The sequence below is a fragment of the Chiloscyllium punctatum genome, chromosome 9 (genome assembly GCF_047496795.1).
Source record: "Chiloscyllium punctatum isolate Juve2018m chromosome 9, sChiPun1.3, whole genome shotgun sequence".
Lineage (NCBI taxonomy): Eukaryota > Metazoa > Chordata > Chondrichthyes > Orectolobiformes > Hemiscylliidae > Chiloscyllium > Chiloscyllium punctatum.
Genome location: NC_092747.1, coordinates 38,413,134 through 38,425,955, shown reverse-complemented (window position 1 = coordinate 38,425,955; position 12,822 = coordinate 38,413,134). Strand labels below are relative to the sequence as shown.

Below are 12,822 nucleotides of genomic sequence, written 5' to 3'. Positions count from 1 at the left end.
GGCTGCCAACATCACCAAAGACCCTTCCCACCCTCGTAGTACTCACTTTTAATCTCTTTCATCAGGCAGAAGATACAGAAGCTTGAATACATACACCAACAGTTTCAAGAGTAACTTCTTCCCTGCAGTTTATTAGACAGCTGAATGGACCTCTCTAACTTCATATGATGTTGATTTTGCTTTGTAGTTGTAACCTTGTATGCCTCACTCTGTCTAAGCACCCTATGATCTGTACGTCCTTGTTTGCTATATCCTTGTCTGTATTGCTCGCAAGACAAAGCTTTTCACTGTACTTAGGTACAAGTGACTGCAATATATCATATCAAATCAAAAGAAGCCTCATCAACCTCCTGTATAACCTTAACATAACATCACAACTCCTATACTCAAAAGTATGAGCAATGACAACAAATGTGCTAAAAACATTCTTAGCCACCCTATTTTTAAGTGTTGCAAACTTCAAAGAACTATGTACCTGAATTCCTAGGTCTCTCAGTTCTACAAAACTACCCAAGGCCCTACTTTTAATTGTAAAAGTCCTGGCCTTGTTTGTTTTACCAAAATGCAATACCTCACATTTATCCAAATTAAATTCCCTCTGCCATTCCTCCACCTATTGACCCAATTGATCAAGATCTCTTTGCAATCTTAGGTAACCTTCTTCTCTGTCCACCACACCACCAATCCCAGTGTCATCTGTAAACTTACTAACCAAGCCTTCTGTATTCTCATCTAAATCATTGATATAAATGACAAACAAAAGTGGGCCCAGCACCAATCCCTGTGGAACACCACTGGTCACAGGCCTCCAATTATCTCGGCCACTTGAAGCTTTCAGTCTGTGGGAAGACTGTAAGTAATCAAATGCTTGTACCACCTGCATGCCCATCTTCTGCTGTCTTTCCGATTGGTATCTTGGTGGGTTATGTATCTCTTAAATGCACAAGTATAGTTCCAACATCATGGAAACAGTCTTGGCATATTCATCTACTCAACTGAATTCTCTGTGAGAACTCATGCAAGACAGGAAAAGGCAAGTCAGGATTGAAGATGAAGGTGTATTTTGTAAAGATGGTAATTTAAACAACAGGGGACAACTGTCTGTACTTCTCCATAATAAAAAAAGACAATGGCATGACGGGCTCTTGTGGCACAATACAAGTGTCACTACCTCTGAGTTAAGAGGCCTATGTTCAAGTCTCACCAGCTCTAGAGTTCTTTCATAACACATCTCAACAGGTTGCTTAAAAATCTAATGTTTCTGACTGGGTGGATTAGCCCATGAAACCAGGTGGGTAGGCAGTTAAATATCATCCAGGAATTTTACCAACAAGGCTCCATTCTCTTCCTCTAATCTTCCATGTGAACCTCCCCACCTAACCAGACCGGAAGGCTGCATGCTGTAAAACGGTGGGGTCTTTCTTTGAATTTTCATGCTGGGCTCTGATGACATCACTGTGCCTGACTGCTACTTTGAGGGGGATAAAATGCTATGGATTGCCTGACAGGTGAACTGCATCCAAAAGAGACAGCAACAGGTCAGGCCAGAGTAAGTAACAGCATATATCATGAACATGTGACATAAATTAGACCCTGATCGCTGTTTTCAGACAGACCTAGGTGTAGCATATGTCTTATCGTTTTTAACAGTTTTACTGACCTGAAAGCTGAATTGGTATTAATTAGTAGGGCAGAAAATTAACTTAGTAATTGCAGTTTGATATGAGTCATTAACTCTCTAGAAAAGTGGACAGAGTTTGCAAGAACACACAATAAGGAAAGTAACAGGGTGAGGTAAGGACTGAGCACATTGAGAAATGAACCCTAATGAGGAATTCAGTACATGGGACATGGGAAAGAGGTACTCCTTTTTTATCAGCCTCCAGTAGTTTGTCTTTTTTTTTTGGCCTCTAGGCTAGGGATTGTTGCTGTTATAAATAGGTATTGTTTCAGCCGTGTAAAGTAATAACTCATTGACCAATGAAAGACAAGGACAGCAAATTTCTTTCCCAAAAGGACATAAGAGAACTATGTGGGCTTTTAATGACAATGGCTACATTGTTGCCATTAGACTAGTTTTTTTAAGCCCCAAAATTTTATTGAATTCAAATTTTAACCAACTACCATGGCAACATTTGAACCCATGTACCTAGAGCATGATGTTCTAGATAAGCTGGTGACCTTACCATTCCTTCACCATCAGCCCTTAAGCCCTGCCACAAGGATGAATTTCTTCATTCAAAGATTTGTAAATCTTTGACATTGTCTACCCTAGCATTTTGTGGAATCTCCATCATTGTTTTTATTTCATGCTGAGATAGATAGGGATTTTTGCTTCTCAGGGATATGAGGAGCACTGGAAAGTGGAGTTGATATCCAGGATTAGACATGATAATGAGGCTTAAGACCAGCGGTATGCCACAAGGATTGGAGCTGGGTCCACTGCTTTTGGTCATTTATATCAATAACTTGGATGCAAATATAGGCTGTATGGTTAGTAACTTTGCAAAAGACACCAAAATTGGAGGAGTAGTGACAGCCAAGAAGGTTATGTCAGATTACAACGGGATGTTGATCAGATGGGCTGATGAGCCAAGGAGAGGCAGATGGAGTTTAATTTAGGTAAATGAGAAGTGTTGCTGACAACGAGATCTTGGAGTGCAGATTCATAGGTCCTTGAAAATTGGGTCACAGGGAGACAGGATAGTGAAGAAGGCATTTGATATGATTGCTTTTATTGGTCAGTGCATTGTGTATAGGAGTTGGGAGGTAATGTCGTGACTGTACAGGACATTGGTTAGGCCACTTTTGGAATACTGTGTTTATTTGTGGTCTCCCTGCTGTAGGAAGGATGTTGTGCAGTTTGAAAGGGTTCGGAAAAGATTTATAAGGATGTTGCCAGGGTTGGAGGGTTTGACCTACAGGGAGAGGCTGAATAGGCTGGGGCTGTTTACCCTGGAGCTTCAGAGGCTGAGGGGTGACCTTATAGAGGTTTATAACATCATGAGGGGCATGGATATGGTGAACAGCTAAGATCTTTTCCCCAGGGTAGGGGAGTCCAAAATTAGAGGGCATAGGCTTAAGGTGAGGGAAAAGTTTAAAAGTGCAGCATTTTCATGCAGAGAGTGGTGCATGTATGGAATGACCTGCCAGAGGAAGTGGTGGAGACTGGTACAATTACAACATTTAAAAGGCATCTGGATAAGTACAGGAACAGAAAGGGTTTAGAGTGCTATGGGCCAAATGCTGGCAAATGGGACTCGATTAATTTAGGATACCTGGTTGGCATGGCTGAGTTTGACCAAAGGATCTGTTTTGTGCTGTACATCTCTATGACTCAATGACTGTATGATCATATTGAATGTCGGGATAGGTTGGATGGCCCACACAGCTCTACTGCCATTGCTATTTCTTGGTTCCTTGGAAGAAGGTAAGTTTTAACTTATTTTTGTGCAGACAAGAGGAACTGAACTGTAAACAGGATGGCTGAAATGTCCTCCTCCAATTGCCTGCTGACTGCTCTTTCAGTTGAACAATACCAGCTTGATGTGAATAAGAAGGGCTTATGCCTGAAATGTCGATCCTTTGATGCTGCCTGACCTGCTGCGCTTTTCCAGCAACACATTTTTCAGCTTGATGTGAAGCCAGGCAACTGCATTGAGATGTTGCTGTTAATTCAGACCTCAGAATATTGCTGGCTTCTTGCTCTAGAGCAGTTGGTAAGTTAGCGTACTCCTCTAGGCAGCTATCAAAAATTAAAACCTGACATTTTGTTGTAACACATTTGATTCGCTCTGCAAAAATATCAATTGAGATTGAGATATGAACCTGCAAAATCAGTGAATTGGAAAAGACCAACTGCAATACTTTATTCTCATGTTTCAGCATACAATTTAAACCTGACTGTAAACATTCTGTTTTTATTTGGCTCAGGAGTTAACTTGTAACCCGTAACAACATTCCTGTTCTGACAATCTGAAAAATGACCCTAATCACTTTGTGCTTAGAAAGGCCAAGTTTTCTCAGTGAGGGCATGGTTGAGATTTGCACAGTGATACATGTCACTGATCAGATAATGCCATAAATAACAGTCCAGTAATTACTGGTCTTGAGTATCCCATTGACAGGATTTTATTTACTAAAGAAAACCTGAGGTTCTGGTCTGTTTGTGTTAAATTACATGATGTCAGACAGTGCGGTAGTGGGGCAGAAAAACTAGTCTGGATTGACTCACCTCCTTACACCTCAGATTAGTTAATCAATTCCCAGATTCTCCTCCTTCCTTAACCAGAGGCAAATTGAATATCTTTAGGGTTGCATTGCTCCCTGGTTGGCATGTAGTGTGTTGGTTGATTGGAACTGTGTCAGCTCTCTGAGGTAGTATTAGAAGAAAGATTTTCCTTAAGATGTGGTTGATACTTGCAAGCCATTATTTGAACCAGACACATTAAGATTCAACTGCATTGCATAGGACTGACTGTAACATATGTAGACCAGAAGAAGTAAGACTCGTAAGTTAGCTTCCCTGAAGGATGCTAGTGAGCCCAATTGAGTTTTTACAATAATCTCACGGCTTTCATAACCATTTTCTGGCACTTGGGTCAAAATTTAAAAATTCTTTGATACATGAGGTAGGTCTGAAAATCTCCAGGCCATTGCTGAAGATTACTGACTCGCTGTGGCTCATTAATTAGAACTGGGGAAACACAACTGGAAGCAAGAATTCTTTAAGCAGCTTCATGAAAACTCCTCTAAAAAGTTGGGTAGCTCAAATATGATAATGGAAGTCACCATTGTTAATAAATTGCACATATTCAAAAATATCTAAGATTTTAGATTAGATTACTTACAGTGTGGAAACAGGCCCTTTGGCCCAACAAGTCCACACCGACCCATAACCCACCCATTCCCCTACATTTACCCCTTTTACCTAACACTATGGGCAATTTAGCATGGCCAATTCACCTGACGTGCACATCTTTGGACTGTGGGAGGAAACCGGAGCACCCGGAGAAAACCCACGCAGACACAGGGAGAACGTGCAAACTCCACACAGTCAGTCACCTGAGTCGGGAATTGAACCCAGGTCTCTGGCACTGTGAGGCAGCAGTGCTAACCACTGTGCCACCGTATTTGGCATGTGTTAGATTGTATTTTAAAGAGAGGTTACACACTTCTTATCAGGAAAATAAAAATTCTTCCTATGAGGATTTTTCTATCTAGATCCAAAAAGAAGAGAACTAAAACCCAAAGTTTGGAAAGCTAGAACAAAATACAAAGTTGTGGGAATTACACACCATATCAACACAATAACTGTGAATGCAACACTAGCTAAAGTTGCAGCATTAATAGGTGCTGTCTTGCAGTGAAAATGAGTACATGATGCATGTGCACACTTGTGATGCTGGTCATACAAGACACTATTTTAGTGAGAGCATTAGTATGGCCACAGTGCACCTGCACATAAAGTGTGCTGAGTAAGCAGTTTGTGATGTCTATTAAAGTGCAAAACACTGACTGGATTCCAGCAGTGCCATGTCCAACCTGAACACTCCAACCAATCTTTGCTCATAACCGCACACAGTTTAACATCCATTCAACAGCAGGAAGGACTACCCACAACCACTATTTCAAGGAATCATCAACCACTTTGAGGTCAATTGTTTATTAATGTCTCCAGGTTAATGCTGAGTTTCTAGAAGTGTTTGGCAGTAATGTGATACTTAAAATGACTTGAAGTCTGCAGGCAGTGTTGTGGCAAGTAATCAAAGCCTTGTTTGTGACTTGAAAGACTCTGATCAAATTCACTTTCTCCCTCTCATGGGTGCTATAGGACCATAAGATATGGCAGCAGAACTACGCCATTTGGTCTACTCTGTCTGGTCCATTATTCATACTCTGATATGTTTCTCAGCCCCATTCTCCTGCCTTCTCCCCATAAGATTTGATTCCCTTATTAATGAAGAACCTCTGCTTGTGGGTGCTGTGATTTCTATTCTCCTTGACCTGGCCAACTCTGAGTGAACAGAACCCCTGACACTCCTGTTTATCTCTGTCAGCCAGGGCCCACTGATTGGACCAGATTAACAGCCCCACTCAAGGAACTCATTCTATGAGGTCCACCTGGCTGACCTTGTTCCAATCAGTGCAGTGTTGTCTACTTTTGCCATACTTTTCAACACCTCTTCTCAATCCTTTTGCACCCTTTTTAAATATAAGTGCTTTCTCACTACCCCATGACTGAGTTGAGCATTTTCACCTCCTCCTACCTGTTTAAAATAGATCTGTTTGTTCAATATTAAATATATCAAATGCTTCTCAGAGAAAACCAGCTCTTGAATTCATGCAGAGGAGGATAAACTATTTGAACAGTGAGGAAGAGAATAAGGTTAGGGAGAAAGACACACACCTAAGGACCATATCCAGCCAGGGGCTATAGGAAACAATTTCCAACCTCAACATCAACGATGCACAATCAGATGTTCCCACTTTTTAAACAGGACACAACTGAAATATGCCACTTCTTGCAGATAGAACACCAGCCACAGCGCAGGTCTGGGACAGCTGTGAAAATGACCATGACCATAAATGTTGACATATAAGATCCTTTCAACCTGCGCTTGAAGATATTTGCAAAATCTATTTGCAGTGACTTTTGCTTATGTGCGACCTTATCCTGCAATGGACAAGGAAGTATGTCAGTGAGAGTGGTCCGGTGTATTTGGGTGATGTGGCTGCCATGGTTAAATAACTGGCAGTATATCTAAGTGTGTGATGTGGATGTGAGCTTGCAGCAGTGATAAGCACAGTGATGGTTTGTTGAAGCAATGACTGTGAGGTATAAATTATGTTTGATAGTTAAGTGAAGTTAAGGTGGTGAATTAAGAAGTGCGTGAGGTTACAAATTCAATTGCAAGGATAGGGATTTTTAAGGTAAATTTACAGACCTTGACCAATTATATGGGATCATCAAACTTCTTGTGACACTGTATATTCTTGGATACTTGCTTTAACTTTTCAGATTTTTCCAAAGGCCTCTTTGCCTTCTGTGGTTAGGGCATCTGTCCTCATCATGCACCTCCTGCACCAAGACCTCTATTAATGCATTAGACAGCCTGGGACTATGCTCTCAGAGTCTAATCCCATTACTCACAGTTTCTCCTTCTCATAATGTCTTGGCCAGCAAATTCTAGCATCTGTTCCAGGATGCAACTTTCCTTGAAGAGATGCAGGCTGTCTTTGAGTGGTTCTTACCTTGCACCTCTGCTGATTTGTACGGCCATATTTAAGACTGGGCTACAGGCACCAGTCATGTGAACCAACAGACAGCATTATGTTTCCTTGTTACCCACATCACAAACAATGATCCTGCACCCATTTTCAGGGATATCCCAACTTTTCGCTTAGTATCTCCTGCAGGTCTACCTGTAACCCAGCTTGTAGAAATTCAGATCTTTGTTACTTTCCCATACTTTAGACCGTTTCTACCTACTCCTCTTCATTTGATTTTCTCTTTGGTATTTGGAACAATCTGCAGAGGCCAGTATCACGTTACCAAATTACCCTTTAAACACACGCACAATACTTAATACTGGTCTGACGTCGTCAGAGCCAGCTCTCAGAGTGAACGGAACCCCTGACACTCCTGTTTATCTCTGTCAGCCAGGGCTCACTGATTGGATCAGATTAACAGCCCCACTCAAGAAACTCATTCTATGAGGTCAACCTGGCTGACCTTGTTCTATTCAGGGCAGTGTTGTCTATTTTTGCCATACTTTTCACCACCTTTTCTCAATCCTTTTGCACCCTTTTTAATATAAGTGCTTTCTCACTACCCCATAACTGAGTTGAGCATTTTCACCTCCTCCTGCCTGTTTTTAAAAAAAATCTGTTTGTTCAATATTAAATATATCAAATGCTTCTCAGAGAAAGCCAGCTCTTGAATTCATGAAACCTAAAGCTTGCGTCAGTTCTATGATAAATATAGCTCTTGGTTTCACTGTGAATCACAATAGAATTTAAAGTGAAAATTCAGATTAATTTGGCTTTGAGATATTGAATTCCTCATCCACTGGAGAACAAGAATCTCACCAGACTTTACGTCAATCTTTCTGAACTTTGTGGACATCTTTTATTAGAGTGTTGAAATGCTCAAGGGAATAACTTCACCAACAGGAATAAGATCATGGTTGAAAGTAATTTTCCACTGTCTTCATTTGACATGAGCTGTTTGTACTTTTCCAAAATTCGAGAAATACAAAAGATGACATTGGTCCTCACCAAATTTTAAATAGTTTTGACTAAACATCAATAAATTGGAATGTGAAATCAGAAACTGAGAAAAGAGGCTTTTTTTTTCTGTTTCCAACATTTCCCTTACATTGATGGTTTAAATCTTTTGCAATACATTGATTCATTTTGATGAAAGTCATCATGGTAGCACATATGGCTGCAGGAAATAGAGAACAGGTCAGTTCCAAAGATCAGGAGCAGGCAGGATGTGGAGTAAATTTAAAATTTATAGGGAAAGCAGAAAGGTGTAGAGAATCTAAAAACAAAATGAAATAATTTATCAGTATATCTTAAATGGAAAATTAAAAATTTAAAGTTGAGAATTCACATAAGCAAGGTGAAAAAGCTCTCAGACTCAAATCTTGGAGAAACAGAGTCCGAGAGATATACAGCACGGAAACATACCCTTCGGTCCAATTTGTCCATGCTGATCAGATATTCCAATCTAATCTCGTCCCACCTGCCAGCACCCGGCCAATATCCTTCCAAACCCTTCCTATTCATATCCATCCAGATGCCTTTTAAATGTTGCAATCGTACTAGCCTCCACCACTTCCTCTGGCAGCTCATGCACATTTTGTTCACAAATGTGCTCCATAGTGAAATTTTAAATTACAATTTATATCGAAAAAAATCCATTAGAAGTGTACATCTGGAAATTTATAATGAGGAAAATAGTTTCAAAGATAGGACATTAACTTGAGGATAGTCAGTCATGAGATTCATACTGGAAGCAAGTACAAAGGTAACCTTTTTTTAAATATGATAAAGTTGATAGATTTATTAGTTCATAAAAATGTTCTTACCTTCCCTGTTCTTGTTGCAAAAATCTTGTGAAACTCTCCATCTGCTACATATTGATCAGTTACCAGCTGAACAATTCCACTTCCAAGATTATAAGAAAACTCAATTTTACCATTTATTATTTCCAGTGCAAGAAATTCACCGTCTGCACCTTCTTTGTTGTCGTAGTTATATAAGAGCAGGGAATTTTCTCTTATTGTGGCAAGTTCCACATAAATGATATTGTTTGTAGGATCAAGAGAAGGAAGTTCCATGTAGGAGAGCTCTTCAAATCCAAGGCTGCTACCATCGCATTCATTCCCACTTGTTCCTGTATGGGAATAGATGGGATAACATATTGGGAAAGTTACACAGAAGGATAATGCAATACAATTAGAGTCATAGAGATTAGAGTCACAGCACGGAAACAGACTCTCTGGTCCAACTCGTCCATGTCCTAACTTAATCTAGTCCCATTTGCCAGCATTTGGCCCATATCCTTCTTAACCCTTCCTATTCATATCCCCATCCAGATGCCTTTTAAATGATGTAATTGTACTAGCCTCCACCATTTGCTCTGGCAGCTCATTCCATACATGCACCAACCTCTGCATGAAAACGTTGCCCCTTTGGTCCCTTTTAATCCTTTCATTTCTCACCCTAAACTCTAGTTTAGAGTCCTCTAGTTCTGGACTCCCCCACCCCAGAGAAAAAAATCTTCTCTATTTATCCTGTCCATGCCCCTCATGATTTTATAAATCTCTATAAGGTCACACCTCAACCTCCAACGCTCCAGGGATAACAGCCCCAGACTATTAAACCTCTCCCTCTAGCTCAAATCCACCAACCCTGGCAACATCCTTGTAATTCTTTTCTGAACCCTTTCAAGTTTCACAACCCTTTCAAGTTTCCGATAGGAAGGTGACCAGAATTGCATGCAATGATATTTACATTGGCAGTGGCAAATGTTTATATTGAGGTATTAGAAACATGAGTCATAGAGTCATACTGCATGGAAATAGACCATTGGGTCCAACCAGTCCATGCCGACCATGTTCCAAAACTAAACTTGTCCTACCTGCTTGCGTTTGGCTCAGTTTCCTATTCACTACTTATCCAAATATCTTTTAAGTATAGTATCCACTACTCCCACTGGCAATTCATACCACATACCAATCACTCTCTGTGTAAAAGGTTCCCTTTTGTGTCCTTTTAAATCTTTCTCCTCTCACCTTAAAAATATGCCCTCTAGCTTTGACATCCCCCACCTTACGGAAAAGACTTCTGCTATTCACCTTATCTATGTCTCTCATGATTTTACAGACTTCAGTAAAGTCATCCCTCAACATCCCACACTCCAGTGAAAGAAATGCCAGCCCATCCAGCCTATTTGTGTAACTCAAACCCTCCATTCGCAGCAACGTTCTGGTCAATCTTTTCTGAACCCTCTCACGTTAAATAATATCCTTCTTATAACAGGTGACCAGAGCTACACACAGTACTCCAGAAGAGGCCTCAGCAACATCCTATACAACCTCAACATGACCCAACTTGTAAAGGCTAATTGGTTTATATGGCTGGCTACTACAGCCACTAAATATCTCAAATATTAACCGAAAGAATTGCAGATGCTGTAAATCAGAAACAAAGACAGTTATTGCTGGAAAAGCTCAGCAGGTCAGACAGCATCTGTAGGGAGAAATCAGAGTTAACATTTCAGTTTAAGTAACCCTTTGTCCGAATATTCTGAAGAACGGTTACTCGATACAAAACATTAAATCTGATTTCTCTCCAAGGGTGGTGCCAGACCTGCTGAGCTTTTCTTGAAATTTCTGTTTTATCTCTTAAATATTTTACACCAACAACTAAAGATCTTGAATTCTATCATTCATAAACATACGTGCATAAATATATTATGATGTTTTTACAGTCCCATTCAAGTTGCGGAAATCTTGAAAAACTGTCAATATGTGATGAGCTTAGAGCATGGATCAGGTGCTATGATGTTGTGGCCATAACAGAGACATGGGTTTCTCACAGGGGCAGGAATGGTTGCTGGATGTTCCAGGGTTTAAAACATTTAAAAAGAATAGGGAAGGGGAAAAGAGGAGGGGGTGTAGCACTGCTAATCAGAGAGGGTATCACAGCGACATAGGTTATCATTGTCGAGGAGAGTCTGCCTACTGAGTCAGTATGGGTGGAAATTAGGAACAGTAAGGGAGCAGTCTCCTCATTAGGCGTTTACTATAGGCCCCCCAATAGCAACAGGGAGATTGAAAAAAGCATAGGACAGCAGATTTTGGAAAAGTGTGAATGTAGTAGGGTTGTTGTAATGGGTGACTTTAACTTTCCCAATATTGATTGGAACCTCCTTTGAGCAGATGGTTTGGAAGGAGCAGTTTTTGAAAGGTGTGTTCAGGAGGGTTTCCTAACGCAGAACATTGACAGGTCGACGAGGGGACAGACCATTTTGGATTTGGTGCTCTGCAATGAGCCGGGACAGGTGTCAAATCTTGTGGTGGGAGAGCATTTTGGTGATAATGACTACAACTGCCTCACATTCTACATAGCTATGGAGAAGGAGCGAAGCAGGCACAATGGGAGGATATTTAATTGGGGAAAAGGAAACTATGATACTATCAGACGTGTATTGGGAAGCATGGACTGGGAGCAATTGTTCCATGGAAAGGGCACTATAGACATGCGGAGACTGTTTAAGGAACAGTTGTTGTGAGTGATGCATAAATGTGTTCCTGAGACAGGTCAAGAAGGGGTAAGGTAAAGGAACCTTGGATGACGAGAGCGGAGGAGCTTCTCGTCAAAAGAAAGAAGGCAGCTTACGTAAGGTGGAGGAAGCAAGGGTCTTGCTCAGCTCTAGAGGATTACAGGCAGGCGAGGAAGGAGCTCAAAAATGGTCTGAGGAGAGCCAGGAGGGGGCACGAAAAAGGCTTGGCAGGAAGGATTAGGGAGAATCCAAAGGCATTTTACACGTATGTGAGGAATAAGAGAATGATTAAAGAAAGAGTAGGGCTGATCAGGGGTAGCATAGGGAACTTGTGTGTGGAGTCTGAGGAGGTAGGGGAAGCCCTAAATGAGTTTTTTGCTTCTGTCTTTACAAAAGAAAAGGACCTTGTAGTGAATGAAACCATTGAGGAGCAGGTAAGCAGGCTGGAACAGATAGAGATTGAGGAAGCTGATGTGTTGAAAATTTTGACAAACATTAAGATTGACAAGCCGACAGGGCCAGACCAGATTTGTCCTCGGCAGCTTTGGGAGACAAGAAATGTGATTGCTTCACCGCTTGCGAAGATCTTTGCATCCTCGCTGTCCACCGGAGTCATACCTGAGGACTGGAGGGAGGCAAATGTAATTCCTCTCTTTAAGAAAGGAAATAGGGAAATCTCCGGCAATTGCAGACTAGTCAGTCTCACGTCTGTCGTCTGCAAGGTGTTAGAAAAGATTCGGAGGAATAGGATTTATGAGCATCTGGAAGAGCATGGCTTGATTAAAGGCGGCCAGCATGGCTTTGTGAAGGGCAGGTCATGCCTCACAAATCTTATTGAGTTCTTTGAGGATATTACTAGACAAGTTGATGAGGGTCAAGTAGTGGATGTTGTGTATATGGACTTCAGTAAGGCATTTGATAATGTTCCCCATGGTAGGTTCGTTTAGAAGGTCAGGAGGAATGGGATACAGGGAAATTTAGCTGTCTGGATACAGAATGGGCTGGTCGACAGAAGACAGCGA

General features: G+C 41.1%; 1 protein-coding gene across 6 annotated transcripts in view; it reads right to left on the bottom strand.

Moving 5' to 3' along the window:
* Positions 1–12,822, bottom strand: part of LOC140481305 (protocadherin Fat 4-like) — a 158,476-nt gene that overhangs the window by 58,305 nt on the left and 87,349 nt on the right. For all 6 annotated transcript variants that reach the window (XM_072577269.1, XM_072577270.1, XM_072577271.1 and 3 more), the window contains one exon: positions 9,099–9,406. In XM_072577269.1, the coding sequence (XP_072433370.1) occupies positions 9,099–9,406 (308 nt within the window). The remainder of the gene's footprint in view (positions 1–9,098; positions 9,407–12,822) is intronic.